Source organism: Aotus nancymaae, unplaced genomic scaffold (genome assembly GCF_030222135.1).
Source record: "Aotus nancymaae isolate 86718 unplaced genomic scaffold, 86718_ANA_hifiasm-v0.15.2.pri h1tg000062l, whole genome shotgun sequence".
In the NCBI taxonomy this organism is placed as follows: Eukaryota; Metazoa; Chordata; class Mammalia; order Primates; family Aotidae; genus Aotus; species Aotus nancymaae.
The window spans coordinates 24,767,545-24,790,170 of record NW_026988476.1 but is presented as its reverse complement, the minus strand read 5'-3'; the positions used below and the strand labels follow the sequence as shown (position 1 = coordinate 24,790,170).

Genomic DNA, 22,626 nt, shown 5'->3' with positions numbered 1-22,626 from the left:
AGGCCCTCCCCGCAGAGCGGGCCGCCTAAGAACCAGGGCAGGTCCATGCTTCTCCTGGGTCCGTGCAGGGAGGCTGCCAGAGCTCCTAGCATCACATGCAGATGCCGGCGCTCCCGTCGGGTTGGGTGACCTCAGCACTGAAGAATGCATCCTCTCCAACACGCCTCAGGTCTGGGAGGTTACACAGCAGCCGGCAGGGTTTCAGGAACCAGCACATTCTTTCCAAGAAGAGTCAGCTTTAGTCATTCACCGATGTTGAAGTTGAAATGCTTTACCTCCAGTGGCCACAAGATGGAAGAGATTTACTTTTCCAGTGACACAGGAGAGGTTTGTACCAAGCCTGTGGGGAGACTCCGGGAAGCAGGGCTGACGTAGTTTAACCAGTTGAGGGTGACAGGGGCCTACAGAACAGTCATTTCCTGAGAAAGAGAGCTGTGCCTGTGTGTAGGGGGAGGGGCAACTGAGCCAGCAATGTGGATCTCAGAAAATGTTTCTCTTCTCCCCAGAATTCCTAAATTTCCTAGGGGGAGAAGGAGCAGGAAGGAGAATTCTGGGCTTGTACCTTCCTACTTCCTGGCTTTTGCAGCCAAGGAAAGAGTTCTAGATTCTGGTCACAAGCTCATCTAAATGTGGTGACGAGGACACTCACAGGTTCTTGGGATCTTTATCTTGGCCTTTCTTCCTTTTTTCCTCCCATGTTTCCCTTTAAAAGATTTCATTTTTATTTTTACTAAGGCTTAAGGTTTTTTGGTTTGAAAGAAGAACTTGGGGACAGGAGGGGTAGAATAAATTTCACATATGAGAGACCTCCTTTGGAGGAAGGTCAACCTGACTATGTGAGGGGGAAACAAGGACCGAAGGTGGTTTTGTTGTTAACTAGGAAAACTAGTCCTTTGGGTTCTGAAGTCAGAATTTTGGCCACCTGGTAGATGATTCAGTATTCTGCTATGATTTTTCCTTATTTAGCGTGGATAGCGTTTTCTCACTTTCCTTTTTGGTTGGATTTTTAAAAAGTTATTTCATATGCAAAATACAGAGTCAATGAGTGATGCTAAAATGATTTGTGCTTCCAGGAAGGCAAGACTGTTTTATACTCATAAGCAATATAATGTGGGCAGAGGACTCTGTTAGGGGATACTGAGTCACTGGAGAAAGGAGGGATCCAGGGACTTGGAGAGTTAGGACTCGGCTGTTGGGGGTGCTGAGGGTAGGGCATGGTGGGGGGAGAATTTGGCTAGGCCATCTTTCTCCTGATAGTGGGGACCCTTCACTGGTTATTACAGAGCTAGCTTTGCGGAGGGTTGCCACTGCTGGCGACCAGAGTGAATGCTTGGGTTACTTAAGATCGCTAGGCTTAATGAAATCAGCATGCTTTCTGGGGAGAGAACAAAGTGACAAAAGCAAGTTTTCCCTTCTCATTCTGTTGCCTTACCTTTCTAAATCTGATTTCATTACACTGAAATGTGGAAATGCATGAAAAGTCTTTGATAAAGTAACATTCATAAGAACCAATTAATTGGGGATTTGTGATAATTCAAGCAGGGGCTGGGCTGCAGTTACCTTTGTATTGTCGGAGAAATAGGTCTTCAAAGCAAATTAATAGCACAAAAAGATCCCAGAGGAAATACCTATGAGTATAAAACATTTTCTAGCCTTTCGCAACATCCAATTGAACATCCAAAAGCGATTCACTCACAGCTAATGAATGAAAAGACGTCCCTTAGGATTCCAACCTGGCAAACCTCGGGCTAGCCCAATCCAAGTGTTAGTTACTAATGCCCTGGAGAGGTCAAGGTTCATGCCTCCTGCTCCACCTCCAGAAGGCTCTCGGATGTGGGCCAATGACAGCACAGGGCTGACAGAGGCCAGGGTGGGACATTTGGAGGAGCAGCAAAGAGCTCGAAAGTCCCATCCTCATCTCCAACCTCTGAATGCCTCCTTCCTCTTGGAACTTGTCTCTCAAGGGCCTGGTGTTGCAAGAGGAGTCTGGAACCTTTTCCCTTCACCTGGGAAAAGTATTGCTGCTCTTAAGAAAAGCTACTTGGGATGGGGGTAGGCCCCAGGGCAGGAGGCCGAGAAAGACCTTGCCTTTCATCTGGGCTATCGGGAACCCTCAGGGCAAATAGGGAGTCTAGTCCAACCCACCAGCGTTGGCAAACCCAGAGGGCTTGGGGCTAGGGAACTGGTCCTGAAGAGTGTCACTTTGCCTGAACCATCTTTTCCGCTCATCGGCCTGAGACCACAAGAGTTGCCTGGCTTCCATAAGGTTAAGAGCATGCAGCTGGAGCTGGTGCCAGCCTGTCTGGTTCAAATCCCTGATGCTGCTGCGTACAAACTCGTCTGTAAATTGGGGTTAACAACAGCAGGTCTACCTCACATGGTTGTCATGAGGATTAAACGTATTAATATTCTTAAAGTGCTTGGATACCACTTGGTATATGTAAGTGCTAAATAAATGTTTGTTTAATAAATAAGCATTATGCATACTGGAATGTAATCACACTTAGGTTTTAAAATTAATCTTTCATGAAGTCTTTTCACAAACTCCAACTGGCCTCCTCTCCCTTAAATACAAAACAGTGATGTTTTAAGGCACACTTACGCAAATAAATGCCCAAAATTTTAACATGACAGGCAGAGAGCTGCTATACACGCACCAAGAAATGAAATGGATTCAGAACCTTTCAGGTGCAAGTGCAGAAATTATCTGCTCATGTTTTAAAAACGTAAAACGGAATGTTAATTTTTTAGGATGTTTACATTCTCATTCCCTATGTCCCAACAATTTCCTATCATTGTTTAAGGCTTAACTCAACCCTTGCCCTACCCTTAATTTCTCCTGCAAATTGTCACTCCAGTTCTTCTTTAATATGCAATTGGATTCCTCAGTTTAAAACTATATTAAGGTAATGGGTTCTAAAGCACAACCAGGCTTATTTTTAACTGTATGCAAGAAGCTGAAGTACTATGAAAAAAATCAAGAATTGTACTGCTCCACTATGAGACTGCAGACCAAAATAGCCTAGCGCTGGGCTCTTCACCCTGCCACCGACTATAATTAGCTCGTCTACAGCTAGAAGGGAGGAAAAAAAAATTACACTACCACTTAAGGTGCAGATAGAACAACCCATTTTTGTCTTTTCAGATCCCCCTTTTGTGGGTAAGCCATCCTGTGTTTTCCTGCATTCGTTAAATCATACCCACTCTCCCCTCTGATACCCATCCGGACTGTTACCATCATTTTTACAATGCAAATTAAGTTACAAAAGCTCACATTCAGCTCTTCCTCTGGGACTGCTGGCTCTCACAGCCTCTTTCCAACCCCACCTGTGGAAACCACGGATTTGGAACTCGCCACAGGGCATCTTTGTGAACAAGGAATGGTGCCCTGCCATATTTCAGCCCCAGGAACTGAGGTAGGCACCGAGGCGCCAGGGGACCCACCATGCATTACAAAGAATGAAATCCCAACATACTTTCTTTGCTGTCGATATCCTGATATGTCTAGAAGGGTTTTCCGAGGGAAAGACCGAAAGAGCTTCTGCACCTGCTGTTTCCATGACAACAGTCTTTTTTTCTGTGTCTCAGTAAATGCCTGCAAAAACAAACAGGACTTTTAAATGGGTGACGCAGCCTGGCATTAGAGGGAGAAACATGCAATTAATAAAGGAAAACATTGGAGTCTCTGCCATTACCTCTTCTTCACCTGTTTCCAACCTGGTCCAAACACTAGTCAGTCTAATTTGGGAGCTGCCTATTCTGAAAATTGAAGTTATCTGACGTTGGAGGTGCTTGGTAAGATACATGCATCAAGCTGTTGACAACCCTTATTTTTGGTTACATTTCTGGCAGATCTGTACCCAGCTTCCCCCTCCCTCCTGACTCCACTCCAGACTCTATTTGTTAATAAAGAATGAATTGCAAAATTGATTGTTGAGTATTCTGGCTTTTGCAGGCCCCCTGCATTTTCATAATCAATGAAAATTCTCAACCACTCCAAAAATCAATCTGCTTGATGGTGTGTCGTCACCCTAGAGTGGTCTGCAGGGTGTCAGAGAATGGACTATATTCTCTATGTTTTAGGGCTTTGCTGAGATATCTCCAGTTAATGGGTCCCTTGACTTACAGAAATCCCAATGTGCCAGTCCTGACTTAAACCTTCTCTAAAGTTTAGGAAAATAGGTAGGTCTGATGGCTTCTCAGGTCTTTTCTAGTAAAACTGCTGTGTGTGTTTTGCCTATTGCCCTGTAACAAATTCTTATCTATGTTATATTTCCTTTTATGTTTAGCCTTTGTGCTCGCCACAGACGAGGAAAGGTCTTTATGTGGGTTAGGAGTCTCCATGGCAGGGACTCTCAGATTCAGGATATATCAGAATCACCCAAGGGGACAGTCAAAGTTCAGTTACCCGGGCCCCCTTCCACATGTCCAGAGCCTGATTTACTAGATCTGAAGGGGTGTCTAGAGAGTTTGTGTTTGTAGCAAATGCTCTGGTAATTCTGCTGCAGGCAGAGCATTAGCATGAGGTGTTCTAGTTGGTGAGGGCCCATGTCACATATGGATCCCCTGCCAAGTGCCTAGAACTGTAACTTAGCACACGTGCCATGGGAAATCCAGACAATTTGACTGATTTGCAATAACAAGGATGGAGAGAATATTCTCAAGTAGTTTTGTCAATAAGGCATGAATTCCTTTAAGTAGCAATAAAATATTAGTAACAGACTAAATGACTAGTTTCCATAAAGTAAACAGATTCCTTAAACGGAGAAAAAAAAAGTAATAGCTCAATTTTCTCCCCATGATGCTTAATCTTTAAGGACCTAAACACCAGGAGAGCTCTGCAGACAAAAGCAGGATGTTAATTGTGTGGCAGAAACGTCATTGAGGACTTACAAACTCCTCTTCCAGGGTGACCTTAGCCAGATGCCACTAAGAATATGCATCAGGGAGGGCCAGGAGGTGAGGACATGGCTGTCCTCTACAGTCCCTCTCATTGGTCACTGATGTTCCCTGCATGTCCCTCTACGTGAGTCCCTCTGAAACTGGGCAAAAGGCAAGTGTTTCTGCTGGACTAACATGGAGGGGATAATTTCTGCTTCTGACTGGCTTATTCAGCCACATGTTGTATGAGGACACAAGATGTGGGCATGCTGGTCAGGGTGACATGGGGAGGAGAGGTGTGGGCCAGAGGAAGGCTCTGGATGCCTATAGGCAGGGCTTGAATCCCTTCATGCCTTTATGCCCGTCCATCTACCCAAGACTCAGTACCTTCTAGAAACTGAGGATAATGGTATCTCCCTCAAAAGGATGTTGTGAGAATGAAATAACACATGAAAAGCACTTAGAATACCTGGAATGAGCCTCACTCTTAATAGTGGTTCAATAGATGCCACTCGCAGACGTCACACTGGGGTTTTGTTTCGGACTGCACAGACGGGCCGTTTGGTGGTGGTATACGGCCGTTCATCACATTAGGTATTCAACAGTGACCTTGAGCTCCAACAACGGCACACAGCAAATGACTTCAAGGTCTCTGAACTACAATACTCAGCTGGTCTGGAGCCAGCCTAAAGGACAATTGGCCCGAGTTTCCAAGTGACAAAGGAGTAAGTGGCTCATTTCATGGATGTGCTTCCTAAGTCACTATAGACATGACATCTTCCAGGGTGGCAAGCAGCATCTAAGAAGGTGGGAATGTTGACGCCTCCACAGGGAGGTGAGCGCATTCCCTGAGTACTTCAGTGGGCAGCAGGCTCCTCTCCTTCTGGGCTCCTTTCTTTCTCACTCAGCCCCTTAGCAGAGCTGAGTGAGAGCGGGGGCCAGTTCTCAGCTGGGAGATGTGGCACTAGGTCGTGGCTGCCTCCACGCGTCTCTGAATACTGGTTCCTGGCCGATAGGGGAGTGCTCAGTTTTGGGGGATCCGCACTGGCTATGATGCCCAATATCTCACCACAGCCCCCTTCACTGGCAGCCCCAGGCTGGGCTGGGGAGCAGCTTCCTGAGATGCCTGGAGGGGAAGGGAAGGGGCTTCATGCCCAGCAACTGGCCAGGCACCCGAGTCACCATTCCAGAGTCCTGGCCTCCTCAGGCCCAGACCAGTGCATCTGTCTGGAGGAAGATGGCTATGGTGTCCCAGTGTATGTGGCTGGATGAGAAGGCTCATAGAGAGGCAAGAGCCCACCTTCCCGGAGCCACCTCAAGACATAGTGAAGTGCCCAGAGGCCTGGGATAATTCAGGAGTCAAAGTGACTGGTCTCAGAAGTAAAATTCAGAACTTTCCTATCCTTCCTTTCATGACTCTGGGGACTTGGTCCCTCCATCCTGGGGAGGAAGGGAGGTGTCCTGGCTTAGTCAATACCTTCCCTGCTCCCAGCCAGCTAAGGAACAGCATGTCCAGACTGTGAAAGAGCGTCCTGTCTCCCTGTGCCCGGGCGAACCTTCTTCCAGGATGGAGGCTGTGCGCCTCCACGGGCCTCACAGGCAGGGCGTGTTCTGCCCACATAGAATAACCGGCGCTGCGGAAAATTATTCAGACGCTTTTCGTCTCTCTCAAATTAAAATCATAAAAAGCCCTGAACAACATTTTCCCTTCCAAAGCAGCACGCAGTCCCCTCCATCCTGACATGAACTTAGCACGCAGACACCTCGCCAGCTCCTGCCTGCCTGGGACCCGCAGTCACGAGAGGCTCCTCTGGGTAATAGGAGGAGATGAGACCACCCAGTGCCATCTTTGTCACTTGGGGTGGCACAGGGGTAAAGGGGAAAAAACAAAACCAGAGCCAGGGTACCCAGGGAGGACACGCAAGACGGCAGGAAAGCGAGAAGCATCAGGCCAAAGTTTCAGGCCTGGTGAGGGACAATTAGGGACAGTTAGGAAGCCTGAGACTGTGTGGCACAGGCAGCTGGAGGACTCATTATTTCTATCTCATGGGTTCAGCTGTCTTGAGGCAAGGTGGACGGTACCTTGTCCTCCAGTATCAATGCTGAGAGCGGGTGTGGGAGAGGAAGCAGAGCTCCGGTTTGCTTTAATCAGAAGCTGAAATCTTCCCCATTCCGTCTGCCCCAACCCACCCACAAATGTCCTACTTCCCAACAAAACACAGAGCCCTGAAGACACCGCTCTCTTCTGCCTCCTTACGATCCGAGTTTCTATCACCAGGACTCCTGCTTGCCTTTCAGGTCTCAGTGTGGAGAGGGTTCCTCCACAGAAATGCCCTGTTCTGGCTCCAGGGGATGACCTTATCAGAGGCTTGCTCATCATGGCTGTGATGGCCTGATTCCTTCCATCTCACCCCTTCTCCCACTACTATAACCTGCCTAATTGGGGACAGGGCCCAGGTGCTCCGTCAGGATCTATGGAATGAATGAGTTGTAACATTCTTCACTGTGTTCTTGCCTTCTCTTCCTTCGTGGCTTTTTCCCGGCCAAAACGAGTCCCGTGTCAGGACTGGAAATAGGAAAGGATTAGTCAAGGCTTGTGGGGAGGCGGCCTTGTCCCTGAAACAAAGGCATGAATAAGCCTGCAGGACAAGCTTTAGACCGTGCCTGGGTGCTCTAGAGAAGCCATTAGAGAGGGAAGAAATTTTTTTTCCAGTGAGAAGTCTAGTCCTTTGGTATAGTTGGACATTTCAGAGGGTGGCATGCCTGAGCCCCCAACCTAAGCAGCTGGTCACTGTCATCACACTAACAGCCTTGGCCAGAGCTGCTTGGGCACATAAGAATCCATGTGGCCAAGAGGAGAAACTGCAAAAATGAGGGTTTGGGGAAGTGGGGAAGGGGGAGCTGGATGGAACCCCAGAGGGGACTGTGCCTTGTATGTGAAATATGGGTAGCAGTGGAGGGCCCTGAGACTGAATGAGACCTTCAGCAACCGAGAACCCATGGGCAGCTGGGAGGGTGAGGACATGAGAGGGAAGCGGAGAAGGGGCCTGGCTGCACTGGGCAGCTCCCATCACCGGAGCCCACTGGACTTCTGGGGTACTGGCTGCCAGTGCAGCAAAGGCGAGGAGGCCTGGGGCCTTTACTGTCTTTTTCACCCCCGACACGAGTCTCACTCTGTCGCTCTGGCTCGGGTGCAGTGATATGATCAGGGCTCACTGTGGCCTTGGCCACCTGGGCTCAAGCCGTCCTCCCACCTTGGCCTCCCAAGTAGCTGGGACTACAGGTGTGCACCATCACACCTGGCTATTTTTTTTTTTTGTAGTGACAGGGTCTTGCTATGTTGCCCAGGCTTGTCTCAAGCTTGTGACTTCAGGTGATCCTCCCACCTCAGCCCCTCAAAGTGCTGGGATTACAGGCGTAAGGCACCGCCCCCTTTGCCATCTTATTCTCACATCAAGATCCTACAAAAGTCTTCACCACCCTAGGTTTATCTGGTCCCAAGTTTTCTGTAGTCTAGAGGTTGTCTCTGTAACTCTTTGTGGGGAGGGAGGGGTCCCCGGAGTTTTAGGTCTGAGATGCCTTCTCCCAACATGCCCCTTAGGGAGAGCCACCAGTGCAGACAGCCGCCTAGTCCCACCATGCCCAGGTGTCTTCCTCACTCTGTATATGATGACTGTACCTGAGAGTCCAGGAGGCACACCTGCAGCCTGCCTCAGGCCTCCCCCTAAAGGATATACAGCAAATACGATTCCTATAACAATCGCACGCCTAAACACACACACACATACACATTCCTTAATTCTTTTATGTGCTCACCTTCTCCCTTCCTCTCTCCAGTTCCCTAAGCTAAAAGGCAAGAGTTCAACACAAGATTTTAAGAAGACTTGAAAATGCCCAGGGCTCAGCAGCAGGGCTCGGTGTCATCCTCCGAGGCTTGGTCACCCGGGACTGCTTCTGCAGCCAGAAGGCGTCACAGGCGTTCGCTGCCCATCAGAGCGCTCAGTCTGGGCAAATCTTTGGACACCAAAGTAACGTTCAAGCTGTGTTTGGGTTTGAGGCTGTCATAGCCTCGTTCTGCCCAACCTATTATTAATAACTGCCCGCCACTCAAAAACAAGTTGTTGGAGACTAAAATGATCACATCATAGAAACTCTGAGAACCATTTCTAAGCAATAATAATAAAAAAAAAACGGTTTTGTAAAATCTGTCACTACTCACCTCATGAATTAGACACTTGTCTATGAGCTGTAAATAGGAACTTATATTTTCCTCATCAGGTCTGGAGACCAAGAGCTGTGTGCACACTGTGAATTAAAAAGAAAAGATGAATTAGAAAAATGCACCCCTTTCTAATCTCTGGGACCTGCCTCTCATCTCCCTTCAGGAGCAACATTCTGAGAGGCATGTGTGTCTGCAGCTTTATGTAGGGCTCAGAAAAAAGACCAAGAGCGCCTCATTCCATGGAAGTTAAAGGTTCAGTCGCCATGGGAGCCCTTGCCTTGAGACGCCCCTTGGATTACTGCCAGTCATGCCATTCTGTGTGAAGCCTTCTGCAATAAGACACTTTGTGAGAGGAAGAACACAGCAGAGAACAGTGGCATCCTGAGCTCGGTCTTTGAAAGTGGCTCTGTGTGAGGGACTTCAAAAGCATCCAAGACCCTGACAGTGTCAGAGAGAGCAGCCTCCATGATTTTATGAATGAGTGCACACCCCTCGCCAGGTGCAGAGGCAGTGGCGTTTGTGTTTGGAGGAACGAGCTGGCACCTCCTGCAGACGGGGAGGTACGTGGGTGTGCACATGTGCAGGAGGCCTGCTACTCACTCCTCAGAGGGTTGCTTTCTCAGAGTGATATGCACATTCATGCACACACAGACTCAGGCTCACCTACACACTCAAGTCAGTGCTAATTAGGATGGAGCAGAGTTTGTCTGCGGGCGGAGTACACACACGCGCTGGGTTTCTTACGGCCATGTTAGTGTGGCCCATTCAGAGGGGGTGAGGCTCCGAATTTCGTGGTCGTGTTTACAGGGCCATGGTGGAGATGGGTGGACGAAGGGAGTCAGCCAAAGCGTAAGAATGTCTGACACTCAAGGAGACAAGCTTGAAACCTGGCATCATACTTGATTCCTCTGTCCCTAACCCTGCATGAGTGATCGGTCACACAATCCCATTTATTTCTTGCCTTTGCACGTAGACTTTCAGCATAACATTGTTTGTAATAACAAAAACTTGTAAACCACCTCACTGCCTATGAATCGAGACTTGGTTAAATAAATTACAGTTTATGCATACAGTGGACTAGTATGCCACCTTTCAAAAATGATGAGATGATGGTGCTATTTTTGTTGATTGAAATATTGTAAGTATGTAGTACTTTTTAAATTTAAATTTGATTCTTTGTTTTTGAGAGTCAGGGTCTCATTATGTGGCCCAGACTGGTCTGGAACACCTGGACTCAAGCAACTCCCTTCAGCCTCCCAAAGGGCCAGGATTATAGGCATAAGCCACCGTGCCTGGCTATAGTATTTTTTTAAAAACCCATCAACCTGCAGAAAAGAACGTAAATAAGGCCTGCGTGTGTGTAAACGTGAATACGCATGTGCTTACGTGTGATGATGAAGTTTCTGAAAGGATATCCCCAACCTTAATAGTGACTATCCCTGGGAATGAGGATGGCAGGGATTGGGGTGGGGGGCGGGTTTGGGGTTTTTCACTTCCCACCAGTCTGTGAATCTGAATTGTGTATGTTGAGTGTGAATGGGGTTACAATTTCCTCTAATGTAGTTAGAATATGAAGACACGGTGCCACAGCAGTGTGGGTCTCGTGGGAAGGAGGGCGATGCACCGCGAGTTCAGTAGCTTCTCCACTTGGGCTTGGCAGAGCTGTGTCTTCACCCATGGGGAAATCTGTTCTAATCCCACACAGCTAAGCGGTGGGTGGGGGAGCGCGAGGGCCCACCCTGGCCATCAAGCTTCAAGGGAAGCTGTGAGTCATCTTCTCAACCAGATTACTATGAATTTAAGTCTTTTTTTAGGACATGCCTTAAGGTGGGTGGTGGAGGGGTGGGGGTTATTCTTACTGCAAACTCGGTTTTTAAAAACAGTCTGAAATATTGGACAATAACAGAGAAAAAATGGTTTTCCCCTTCCAAAGGAAAAGTGGTGGCATTACCACATGTTAAAAAATAATCAAGATGTCTTGTAAGACGCTCGATCAAGCATAAATTATTCTAATGGTGGACATTCTTCAAGGATGTGGAAGTAAGGGTCTGCCCCCGAAAGGGCAGAGGGTAGCCTGGGTAGAAAGGGGCGCTCTTAACCGAAGGACCAGGCTGTGGATTCTGCCCTCCTTGACAAGTGTGCACCCAGCATGTATGCTTGGAGGGTCTGTGGGAAGGCCTCACTTTAGATACTGGTGTCATCCCTCAATTTTTGTACCACCTACTTATGAGGCATCTACTATAAGCACTGTGCCACAAGCAGGGTACTGAGTGGCTAGGAAAAGTGGTGTGACAGCGCTGCGGACTAATGAAGATACAGTCAAGCAAACAGACAATTATAATCCAGTGTGAACTGGGCTAAGACAAGGAAAGGAAAGCGGGGCGCGGGGCAGGTGAGAAGGGGTACCTCTCCCGGCCCAGTGGATCAGCAGGCTTCCTGGAGCATATGAGGACTTAGGTAAGACCTGGAGGAGGAGGAGGCATAACCCAGGTGAGGGGAATGGGGTGAGGGCAAGAGTGTTCTAGGCAAGGCTGTCACATGTGGATGTGCAGGCTGTGCACTGCACAAGTGCATGCCAAGGTGAGTGCCAGCGGTGCCGTGTCAACCCAGACAGGGCGCCATCTTGTAATGCACATGAAGGCTTTGTATAAACTAGTAGGGGCCTAGGTTCTAGGCAGAGGGGAGGTATGCACAAAGGCTCAGAAGCCAAGAAAATATGCAAACTTTTGAGAACTCAAAGATAGAGTCTGGAGTGTAGAATGGAGGTGGTAAGGGCTGTGGAGGTAACAGGAAGGGGCCAGATGACACGTGACTCTTTAGGTTTGGATTTTATCACCATCACATGAAACTTAACTTTGTTCTATCTTGAGCTGATAAGAAGGCACAGTGGTAACCATGTGCATGATGGAGAGACTGCAGGGTTCAAATTCCAGCCCTGCCATCAGCTGTGTAAGCTCAGGTGACCTAATTAGCTTGCATGCCTCAGTTTCCTCCTCTGTAAAATGGGATAACTTGGGGATTAAGTAAGATCTATAGGTAAAGCACAGAGAACCGTGTCTGCTACAGAGCAAAAGCTAAATAAACACAAGCTATTTGTACTGGAGCATTTCGCATGGCAGGCCAGCTCTGAAGAGAGAATATAAATGCAGACATGGGAGAAAGTGAACAAAACAGTTCTACGCCAGGAATTCTCCAAACCATGGCTGCATCTGAGAACACTTTCAGTGGTGAGGAGAGGCCACTGCCAAAGCTGGCATCCTTCCACACAGGGAGATCTTTGGCTCTGGCTAAAGGCCATCTGTGCCCCTTCAGCTTGTCATTCATTTTCTGCCACTTTTGCTTTAGGGAGACAGTGAAAAGCTGAGTGAGTGGTTTGTTCCTGAAATCATCTTTTTTCGGACTCCTTCCCACCTTCCTCCCACAAGGGTCCAATAATGAGCACTGTAATAAAAGGGCTGGCATCCCCGGGTCTGAGGGAGTTGGAGAGAAAGGAGCCAGGGTTAAGAGGAGGTCTCGGCGGGTCACAGTGATTGCAGTTCAAACCCAAAGGCTTAACCTGTCTGAGCTGCACTTTCCCTATCTGTAAAATGCAGCTAATGATGTCTACTTGGACAGGGAATTTATCCCGCACCCAGGGAAGCCCTCAGGAGACTGTCGCTCTGGTTAGTGGTATCAGGGAAGAAAAAAAGGAATAGGTGAATTGGGCTCTACCTTTCCCCATGACGCGTGTGAACTGCCCAGGGAGGTCCCCCTCCGGCAGGGGGGCGACGGCCAGCTCCCCGTCGCAGCTGCTCAGCTGGTGCGGCTGGAGCCCGCCACTGGCACCAGCTGAGGAGGTGGCTGTGGCGCCGGTGGCTGTGGCCCCATCTTTGCAGTCGGGGCTCTGGCTCTCGGAGCCCATCAGTGAGGACTGGTGCTGGGCCTGGGGCTCTCGGCGGCGAGCCTCCGGGGTGGTGCTCGGGGAGGTGTAGGCCTTGATGGGAGTCAGGATCATCTGGTGCAGTTCCTGGAGCGGGATACGCAGGCTGCCCCCTTCGATGATGTCCTGGACGGTGACAGCAGGAAGACCTCTGTTAGGCTCAGGAATAAGGGTCGTCCACCTCCGTGCCTGCCCTCCCCTGCCCTGAGCTCTTACAGGATTCGTGGCTGCTGGTACCCTCATCAGAATGTTTTTGGGAAGAGGGACCACTTTCATTTTATCATTCTGATATTGGCCCAGGTAAAAGACTTGGAAAATACAGACAGGTGTAGTGAGGAAATACACACCTCTGGAAAATCCCACTATCTATGTAGAGATGACGACTACAGCAATTTGGTACATTTCCTTTTCTGGCTTCCTTGGTGTATTTCTGTAAAATGTAGTTACACATTTTACAGTCACACACTTTAGAAGTTGTACAACAAAGTTGAGTCACATGGTGGCTTTGCGTCCCGTGCATGCTTTGTTTTGGATGAAACAGCCTGTTCACACACACCTTCACTCAGCCCATGGCACAGGCAGCACAGGGTAGTGATTAAGAGCAGAGACTCTGGGTCAGAGGCTGGAGTTTGAATTCTTGCGCTCCCATGTGACTCTGGGCAAAGGCCTTAACCACTTTGTACCTCAGTTTCCCTGTGTACAAAATGACCACATCGTACCTTGTGACACCAGCCACAAGGTGACTATATCATGCCAGGGGCTGTGCTACGGGCTGGGGCTGCTGTGAGGGGACCCTCCTGGAGAGGTTGACATTGGTACAGGGACACAAATAAACGTGGGCATGAGGATCTTGGGGAGGAACGCTACAGGTGGAGGGCACAGGCTCTGAAATGGGAGTCTGAGGAACAGCAAGGAGGCCTGTGATGGAGCAGGCAGGCAATGGTGTCCCGTCAGCCACCTGGGCCTGAGCCTGCAGGCCTCGGGCCAGGGCAGAGACGCTGGAATCTAGTCTAAGATGGGAAACCAGGGAAGGTTTCGAGCAAGGCAGTGACAAGTTTTACAAGGATCATTCTGGAGAGGAATATGTATAGACTCTAATATTATGTATGTATGTCTTTATGTGTTGCATAGTAAAATTGGATCATTCTGCACATTTGGTTTGATATACCGGGCAATACTTATTAAAAAAAGGAAGAAAAGTTGATTCTGATAGATATTTCTCTCTGTGCTAGATGCTCGCAGAGGCCCAAATGCTTGTGGCTGGGAGTGTGGCTGGGGCTCGGGGGCCTGGGGCCCTGGGTGCCATGGTGGGTGGGGTGGGCCCTCTACAACAAAGCTGCTCCCCTGTGTTTGTGCACATAAAGGTCTTCCTAGGATCTGGAAAGGACATTGACAATTTGGGCCCTGATTACTAACAAAGCATTTTCTTTTTCTTTTCTTTTCTTTTTTTTTTTTTTTTTGAGATAGAGTCTTACTGTTGCCCAGGCTGGAATGCAGTGACATGATCTTGGCTCACTGCAACCTCTGCCTCCCAGGTTCAAGTGATCCTCCTGCCTCAGCCTTCTGAATAGCTGGGATTACAGGTGTGTGCCACTATACCCAGCTAATTTTTGTATTTTTAGTAGCGATGAGATTTCACTATGTTGGCTAGGCTGGTCTGGAACTCCTGACCGCAGGTGATCCACCCGCCTCGGCCTCCCTAAGTGCTGGGATTAAAGGCATGAGCCACCGTGCCTGGCCTGAAGTATTTGATTTTCTGAGAGCTCAGAATAGCAAGGGCATTTAAAAAAGCCTGATGCGTGAGTATCCAATCCATTCCTGGGTTCTCTCTTACCAAGAACACTTGCTTGATCGTGTCAGGGAATGCAAACATATGAAATACGATCATTTCTGTACCCAAACCTTTCCAATCAATCGATCAGAAAAAGGAAAGCTGAGGACAGCAACCTTGGACGTGCGTGTTTCAACTGTGGGCAGTGAAGAACACCAACAGTCACACCCTGTCACTGGCAGGAACCTGCTTTGTTTGGCAGGAAGGGGTGGGAAGTGGAGCCTGGATTATGCCTTAGCCTACTTGGCACGAAGGGTTTATGAAGGAAGTGAAAATTTAATTAGCTACCAGAATTGTCTCTGAAACCTGGCCAGGGCCACTGTCCAGATTATTTTAGGGGAGAAAGTCCCGTTTTCTCTTAAAGAGGATAGTTTCAGCATCTGCCACCTTCCTTCCACACATGGCAGATGTCTATGCAGGAGTCAGGTGTGCCCCGATCACTCCCAGTTTCCCTGCTGCCCACAGTAGGCCCGGCCATTTCCCAGCATCTAGACACTACCATGCAACTTGCTTCCTTGATTTGACCTGGTGATGTGACCAGGACAGGCATAGGAAGGTGAGCTAGCTGACCTATACCAGGGGAGCACCTATCACCTTTTCTGATGGGATTGTGTGCTGAGTAGGGGACCCCTGGACCCTTCCTCAACTGCCCAACCAGCCCCTGGGTTGTGGGGGACACTGAGCTCTTTGTCCAGCCCCTGACTAAGGAGACTAAGGAGGGTAAGGGTTAAGAGAGGGACGAGGCTTCCCTATGAAGAGGGGTTAAGAAAGCCAAGCTGGGGTGATCACATGTATCCCTGCCAGGCCATCCTATGCAGCTGCTATCAATGGGATGAGCAAATGCATGCTTGGGACACTCTGTCAACCACACCAAACTCCTGCCTGCTCTTGTCACATGGCCAGAAGGTTTCTCCAGCTAGCGGTGAGAGGAAATTTTGGTTATGGGAAGAGCCTTCAAACAGGAAACATATACATGACCCACTCAAATCTTATCTGATTCTTCTACTGGAGGCAACCACACCAAAAAAATAAAAATTAAAAAAGAAACCAAAGATATAGTGAATAATGTTGGATACTTTCTATAAAATATAGCTTCCCAGGAATCGTGGAATTTTGTGTTTTTTTCCCCGCCTCGTAAACATCAAGCTATGTCTCAAAGATAACACTTGGCTTACAACCAGTTGGCCCCTCCCCTGCTCAAGCTGGCATCACTAGTATGGCACTGTGACCAACAGGTCGTGTTCCTGACACTTAAAAATGAATTCCTGAACTCAAAACAGAGTGCCCAAGTTGAGAAGGAAACAGGAAAATGGCTGGAATGCAAATCAATGTAGCACCTTTGACTAACTGTGAGAATTAATTCTCCACATTGACAAAAAAAATTGGGAATCCACCCAACTCTTTGCTGGTCCTTCATACCAAAAATATAATCCCACATGATAAACACAAAGAGCCACAGTGAAGCTGTTCATTAACTAACATGCTGTTACAAAGCCCAGGAGCTCCTTTGAGAGCAGACAGCATGAAGTCTGGTCCACCATTGACCACAGCCATCACTCAGTAGAAGGAAATGACTTTCTGGCTTATACCAGCCCTGGTGTGGCTGCTTGGGTCTTGGAGGAAGGCTGATTCAGTGCCTTTCCTGGGCATATGACAACAACCAGCTGCAAACCATTTGGAAAAGAGAGACTTGAGCAGCCCAAGTGTCACCAACACTCATGCGATGTGTCTCTAGCTCCATCCTTCCCTTTGTGTAAGAGAATTGGGATTCTCATATAACAGACAGGACTCCTATATCTAGTGCATCCATTCTTTCTCTCCTTCTCTCATACACCCATCACGAGAGTGCATCAACCTGCACTGTCATCAGCCCTGTCATCAATCAGGGACTGTTACACGCTGGGATTCAAAAACAAGTCATAATCTTTGCTCTAAGGTGCTTGCAGTTTCTGGGACCCACATGGTATGATGGGCATCAGGGCAGGGAGCTGTGGGAACACATAAGAGGGACCCTGACCACCATTGCATGTTTCAGGAAAGGAGAAACAGCATGAAAGGAACAAAGGATGAAAGGACCCTGGCCGAGCAGGGCTCAGGGTGGCCACAGATGAAGCTGAAGAGCTTTTCCAAGTCCTTAGCAACCAACTTGCTAAAGAGTTTGGACCCACTTGAGTTTCTTTTTCTTAAAATCGGATACTAGCAGCTTTCCTGATTACCTTAGGAAGTTTGCTCTAAGGGCCAAAACCACCAGTAGGGGTGAAATATTTTTAAAAAGTATACAGTGCACCTTACTAGTGTAAGGCATTATTACTCCAGAAATATTTAGCATTTAATATTATCTGCTGTTTCTCTGCAGTAGTTGATAGAATTGGGGTCTCAGATCTGAACCCAAGAGGACAAGATCTGGATGTGTTTGAAGAAAAGGCACAGGCTTACAGAGAAACATGTTCTCCTCCTGTAAGCAGTAATAAACGGAAGGGGGTGAATGTGTGAGTGTGTGTGGATATTTCCTTTCTCCACGCCAGGGACCCGGGGTCAGAAAATGGCTCAGCTTCACAGTTTGAGAGTGAGCTGAAAAGGAAGGATGATGAATAAAAGCATGTGGAAACGTTTTCATTACTCAAGATAAATATCAAAACATCTGCTCCAGTGGCCATTCTAATTCTCCATTTCCACCACCTATCTTGAGAAGTCTACAATTCTGTACCCCATGGCCCTTCATCCATTCATACCACCTGGTTCACGGGCTTCTGTTTCTGTCTCCTCCCATTCACCTGAAACTCTTGTCATCATGGAATAGTGACTTGCTGAGGGCCAATTTCAGGGGACAGTGTTATATCTCCCTTGTACGTGACACTTCCATGTCACCTGGCGGGATTCCTTCCTTCAAACACTCCCGACTTTCTGCGAGCATAGCCGGTATTAATGTTCAGCCCTTCCACATCTTCTGGTGCTCCTCAAGGCCTATCCACACTCTTGACACTTGACACGCACTTCCGGGAGTACCTACTACCAGTTACACTCAGACGATGCACAATTGGGCCTTTCAAACCTTGTGGGGCTCCTGGACCTGAGACCTGCTCTTCTGGCCACTGACTTGCCATTTCCACTTGGGTGTCCCACAGGCATCTCAGACTTAGCCCTTCAAACGGACCTCCATTTCCCACCCCCACTCCTCCTATCTTTTCTGTCCCCAAATGCTGTGACACTCAAACACAAGCCTCACCACAATCACTAGACTCCCCCTAAACGATCTCTATCCTCCTCCTCCATCCTCACTGCCTTTATTTTGGTTCAAGCTCCCATCAAGACTTTCTATAGTTTCCTAGTGAGTTTCCCAGCCCGCATCCGGCTCCTCTGAAGGCTTCCCACCTCATCACTGCACAGCGGTCTATTTCACCTCAGGAGGATTCCCCCACCTGCTGTGGTGATGACACTGACCAGACTGGGTTGTGAGATCGTACGGTGCCATGTCTAACTGTCCCAATGCACGTCCCCAGCTCCCCATGGCAGGAACCATGTATGACTCACAGTTAACCTCCAGTGGATGGGGCAAATTGAGTCTCAGGGAGCTGCTTAATAAGGGTTTAGTAACTGAACAAAAGAGCTCTGGACATAGAGCTCAGAGAGCCATCATCAGTTATGAACTAACTCTGGGTGGGGCCCCAGCTATCTCCTTAGAAATCTATGTGAGGTAAGAATATGGGAGGCAGGCAAGGGCAGATCACTTTTTTTCCAACAGCACCATCAGCCCAGCGGTGTCTGGAAATGCCCGAGAAACAGCTGATTTGAGTCTGCCACTGGTGCCGTCAGTGGTAACAGGTTACAAACAACCCACTCCCTTACAAAGCAGGAGAGGTAGGGGTTCCAGAGAAGAGAGAGGAGGGCCAGAGGCTGAGTCCTCAGTGGATGCCTGAGAGAGATTCCTTCCCATCCCCTCTCATCAGCTCATGCAGGGACACTCAACACACAGGATGTCCAAACATTCGGGTGTTCTGATGCAAGCTCAACCCAGTCATCTGACACACGTAAGCTCTCCTCTCTCACAGAAGTCAGACTCAATAAACCCACAATTTCTTTCCACTTGACCACTGGCTGCCATCACACTTCGCTCTGCATGTGGCATCTTTTTTATTTTCCCATTCCAGTGAACAGGGGAGTCAATATTATTCTAGGTGCAAAATGTGGGACACAGAAAACATCACTAACTCGTCAATGGCATGTCAGGGTCACCCTTGCTACCTGGCTGCCAGAGTGTTCCCCATGCTGCCTTCTGCCAGGCTGCAGGGAATAAAGCTAACAGTAATTTGTCTCCCAGGTGGGTCTGCTTCCTCAGTGATGGAGGATATGAATGAATCCTCAAGGCTGCTCCAGCAAGAAATCACTATTTTACCCTAACACTTGCAATCAAATCCTTACGCAAAATGTTTTCTGTACTTTCTAACAAATAAAGAGTAAGTTGGCCTTCTGAATGTTCCCCCAAACAGAATGCGTTCTCAATTTAAAAATGGCAATAATCACTCAGACAAGCTGCTTGCTCAAGGAGTTAGTATAAAATTAAAAACAACAACAAATAAACCTCAGGTCCAGTTGGATAGCTCACTTGCAATTTGTAATTCACTTTAATTAAGAAGAGGCCTTTAATCACAGATGTGCACATGAGAAGCCTCTGTCTGTCTATCTGGCTAGAGGTTTAAAAAGAAATGTTTCTTATAAAGTTATATATGTATATCCATAAATATACATATTATATGCATTAAATATAATTTTATATAGCATATATGAAATTATACGCACACACATCTTTGTGCATCAGATGAAAAATTCCCACTCCATTAAATGTTTACATGCTCACACAACTTGCTTTAGCCCTACCTTCCTCAATACTCCGTCCCCTTCCAAAATCCAAAAGCTCCCTGGGATTACTAGAAAAGGTTACCCCTCAAGCTCTGCAGGTTGCAAATACCCACAGAACTTCCCACCCACCACTCCTGCCTCCCAGTACCCGTGCAAAATAATCCCAACCCTGAGGCAGAGGCCACGCTGGTTCACTCGTGTGTGGGATGGGTCTGCCCTCCTTCAGATCTTAGATGAAATCATGTAGTCATTAGGTCCTAAAAATGACATTGTTACCAGGGGAGCATCCAAACACAAAGATAAGAAGAGGACCTGTGAAGGCAGCAAACAAAATGGGGCAGTAGGCAGCTTTTTTTTTGTTGTTATTGAGATGGAGTCTCGCTTCTTTGCCCAGGTTGGACTGCAGTGGCGCGATCTTGGCTCACTGCAACCTCCGCCTCCTGGGTTCAAGCAATTCTTCTGCCTCAGCCTCCCCAGTAGCTAGGATTACAGGCATGTGCCACCATGCCCAGCTAATTTTTTTTTTTTTTTTTTGTATTTTCTTCTTAGTAGAGACAGGATTTCACCCTGTTGGTCAGGCTGGTCTCGAACTCCTGATCTCAAGTGATCTACCTGCCTTGGCCTCCCAAAGTGCTGGAATTACACATGTGAGCCACCAAGCCCAGCCTCATAACTGCTTTTAACGTTGGAATAAACTTTTTTCAGCATTTAGTATTTTTGAGATGATTCCTATCAGAGTCACAGGGACCCATTCTGTTGTTAAGTGAAAGCCTGAAATTATTTTTGAGAGTCAACTATGTCTGCCTGCCAATTGCCTTTGACCCTCTCTCTCTGCAGTGTACCTGCTGGGGTTTACCACTCTGGGGGCAGCTGTTCTCAAAATAGACCCTCCCCTGGGAGGACAGTGAGACCAAAGCACAATGTGTATTCCCTATCGTTTTGCCAAGATTTCAGCCTCTGATTGTGAACTGAACACCTCACCGATCTCTACAAATGTATACGAGGTAGAGACACAAATGTACATAAAAAGGGTACATTTGACAGTACTTCATCAGGGCTCTAGGACAGCCAGGCAAGGCAGCCTGGGCCCAGGGACTAAGCACACTGTGGCATCAGGTTCCCAAGTAGCATGTGCAACCAGGAAGTTTCACTGCAAAAGCATTCCTGTTTTCTCTGACTTTGGTAAGGAAACCACATGATACGCTCGAGAAGGTCTGTTGAAGATGCTTCCAACAGAGAATTTTCCTGGTTCATTTTCCTATGATGAAAGTGGAAACTTTCCCTCATCTGATAACTTACCCTTTCCAAAGACTTCAGGAGATTCTGTCTTTCTTTGAGCTTCTGAATACTGATGACAATTTTATGTCTTGCACCTTTGGTAACGTTCTGTAATTAAATAACAAGTTATATTTATATATATATTTTAAAACATATTTTTAAGAATCAGCTTACAGATTCTTGGAGGCCTTTACCATCTTCTTTGTTCCTATATGTTCATGGGCTCATCAATATCCACTTATCTCTCTCATTAGTATTCATCATCATAAACCTCCTCTTACTAAATATTATTATTATTTTTTGAGACAGGGTCTCACTCTAGTTACTCAGGCTAGAGTGCAATGGCACCATCTCAGCTCACTGCACCCTTGACCTCCTGGGCTGAGGTGATTTTCCCACCTCAGCCTCCTAAGTAGCTGGGACTACAGGCCACCACACCTGGCTAATTTTTGTATTTTTAGTAGAGATGGGGTTTTGCAATGTTACCAAAACTGTTCTCAAACTCCTGGGCTCAAGCAACCTTCCTGCCTCAGCCTCCCAAAGTGCTGGAATTATAGGCGTGAGCCAGCATACCTGGCCATCTTCTTAATTCTAACTCCATCTGGTGACACATTTGCCTGTGTCTTTTGACCATGCTTTTTATCTGTATTCATATCTTTCTGTATCTTGGAGAAAGATGCAGAACAGTCAATTATTCTACCCAGCATGAGATTTCTTCATAGTCTTAAAAGATAATTTTTAAGTCATGCACACTTCCTTGTCTCCAGGCTTTATAATTTCAGTCCCTCTCAGTTTCCCTGAAGGTCCCAACCCCATACAGAAATTCACGGCTTTCTCAAACCTTCCCTGTGTTTTTACCCATCTTGAGAAGATGAGCAGCCCAGCAGAGTCCACATGGTTTGTCATAAAACACGGGGAATTTCTAGTTAGTTTGCAGCCCGTCTTTTTGTTTCTCTAAGGAAAACTAGAATAGAAAGTTACTTAAATCCATAATTCAGTCATCTCTTCAGGTGAATGATTAGGATTCACGGTAAGAGCTGTGGATTTTGCTGAGCCTAAGGATTTAGTTAAATAGTTTTTGATAATAGATACTGCCAATTTCCTGTTAGACATCCCTTTCTCAAATAAGGTCTCTAACACAAACGTCTGGTGACTTCTTGCAACTGTTCTATGGAATTCTTCTTAAAGGAAAAGATGGAAATATCAACATCTGTACTAGAAAAACTAAGACTCAAATGACAAATGAACCCTGTCTCTAAGATGAAACACTGGGGGTGTATTTCTGTTTACCCTTAACTTTGGGTTCGAGTGAATTAAATTACTCTGAAAAGTTTGTGCTGGCCTCTGGCTTTGCCCTCAGTGTCAATTATTTGTTTTTTTCCTCGAGTTGATCAATTGATGACTTAAATTTTTTTCCTCAACTCTGACCCACACACAACAGTGCTCTTAGGAACAGTTCTCATCAATCCCTGGGATGTCAAGGAGCAATCAAGATCCAAAAAGAGGTGGGAGAAATGTTAGGAAGTTGAGATGAGTGCCTTTCATTCTCTGAGAATGTGCAGTGACTTTGGGCTTTGTGTGTGTCTACACTGGGAGTCCGCCAGGCCTGCGGGGTTAACTGAGGGTACCGAATAAGCA

General features: G+C 47.4%; 1 protein-coding gene across 2 annotated transcripts in view; it reads right to left on the bottom strand.

Moving 5' to 3' along the window:
* The window catches only part of SAMD4A (sterile alpha motif domain containing 4A), a 226,191-nt gene that overhangs the window by 20,864 nt on the left and 182,701 nt on the right, over positions 1-22,626 (bottom strand). For both annotated transcript variants that reach the window (XM_064365879.1, XM_064365880.1), the window contains 4 exons: positions 21,010-21,096; positions 12,815-13,148; positions 9,101-9,186; positions 3,477-3,595 (listed from right to left, as the gene is read on the bottom strand). In XM_064365879.1, coding sequence (XP_064221949.1) covers positions 3,477-3,595; positions 9,101-9,186; positions 12,815-13,148; positions 21,010-21,096 — 626 coding nt within the window. The remainder of the gene's footprint in view (positions 1-3,476; positions 3,596-9,100; positions 9,187-12,814; positions 13,149-21,009; positions 21,097-22,626) is intronic.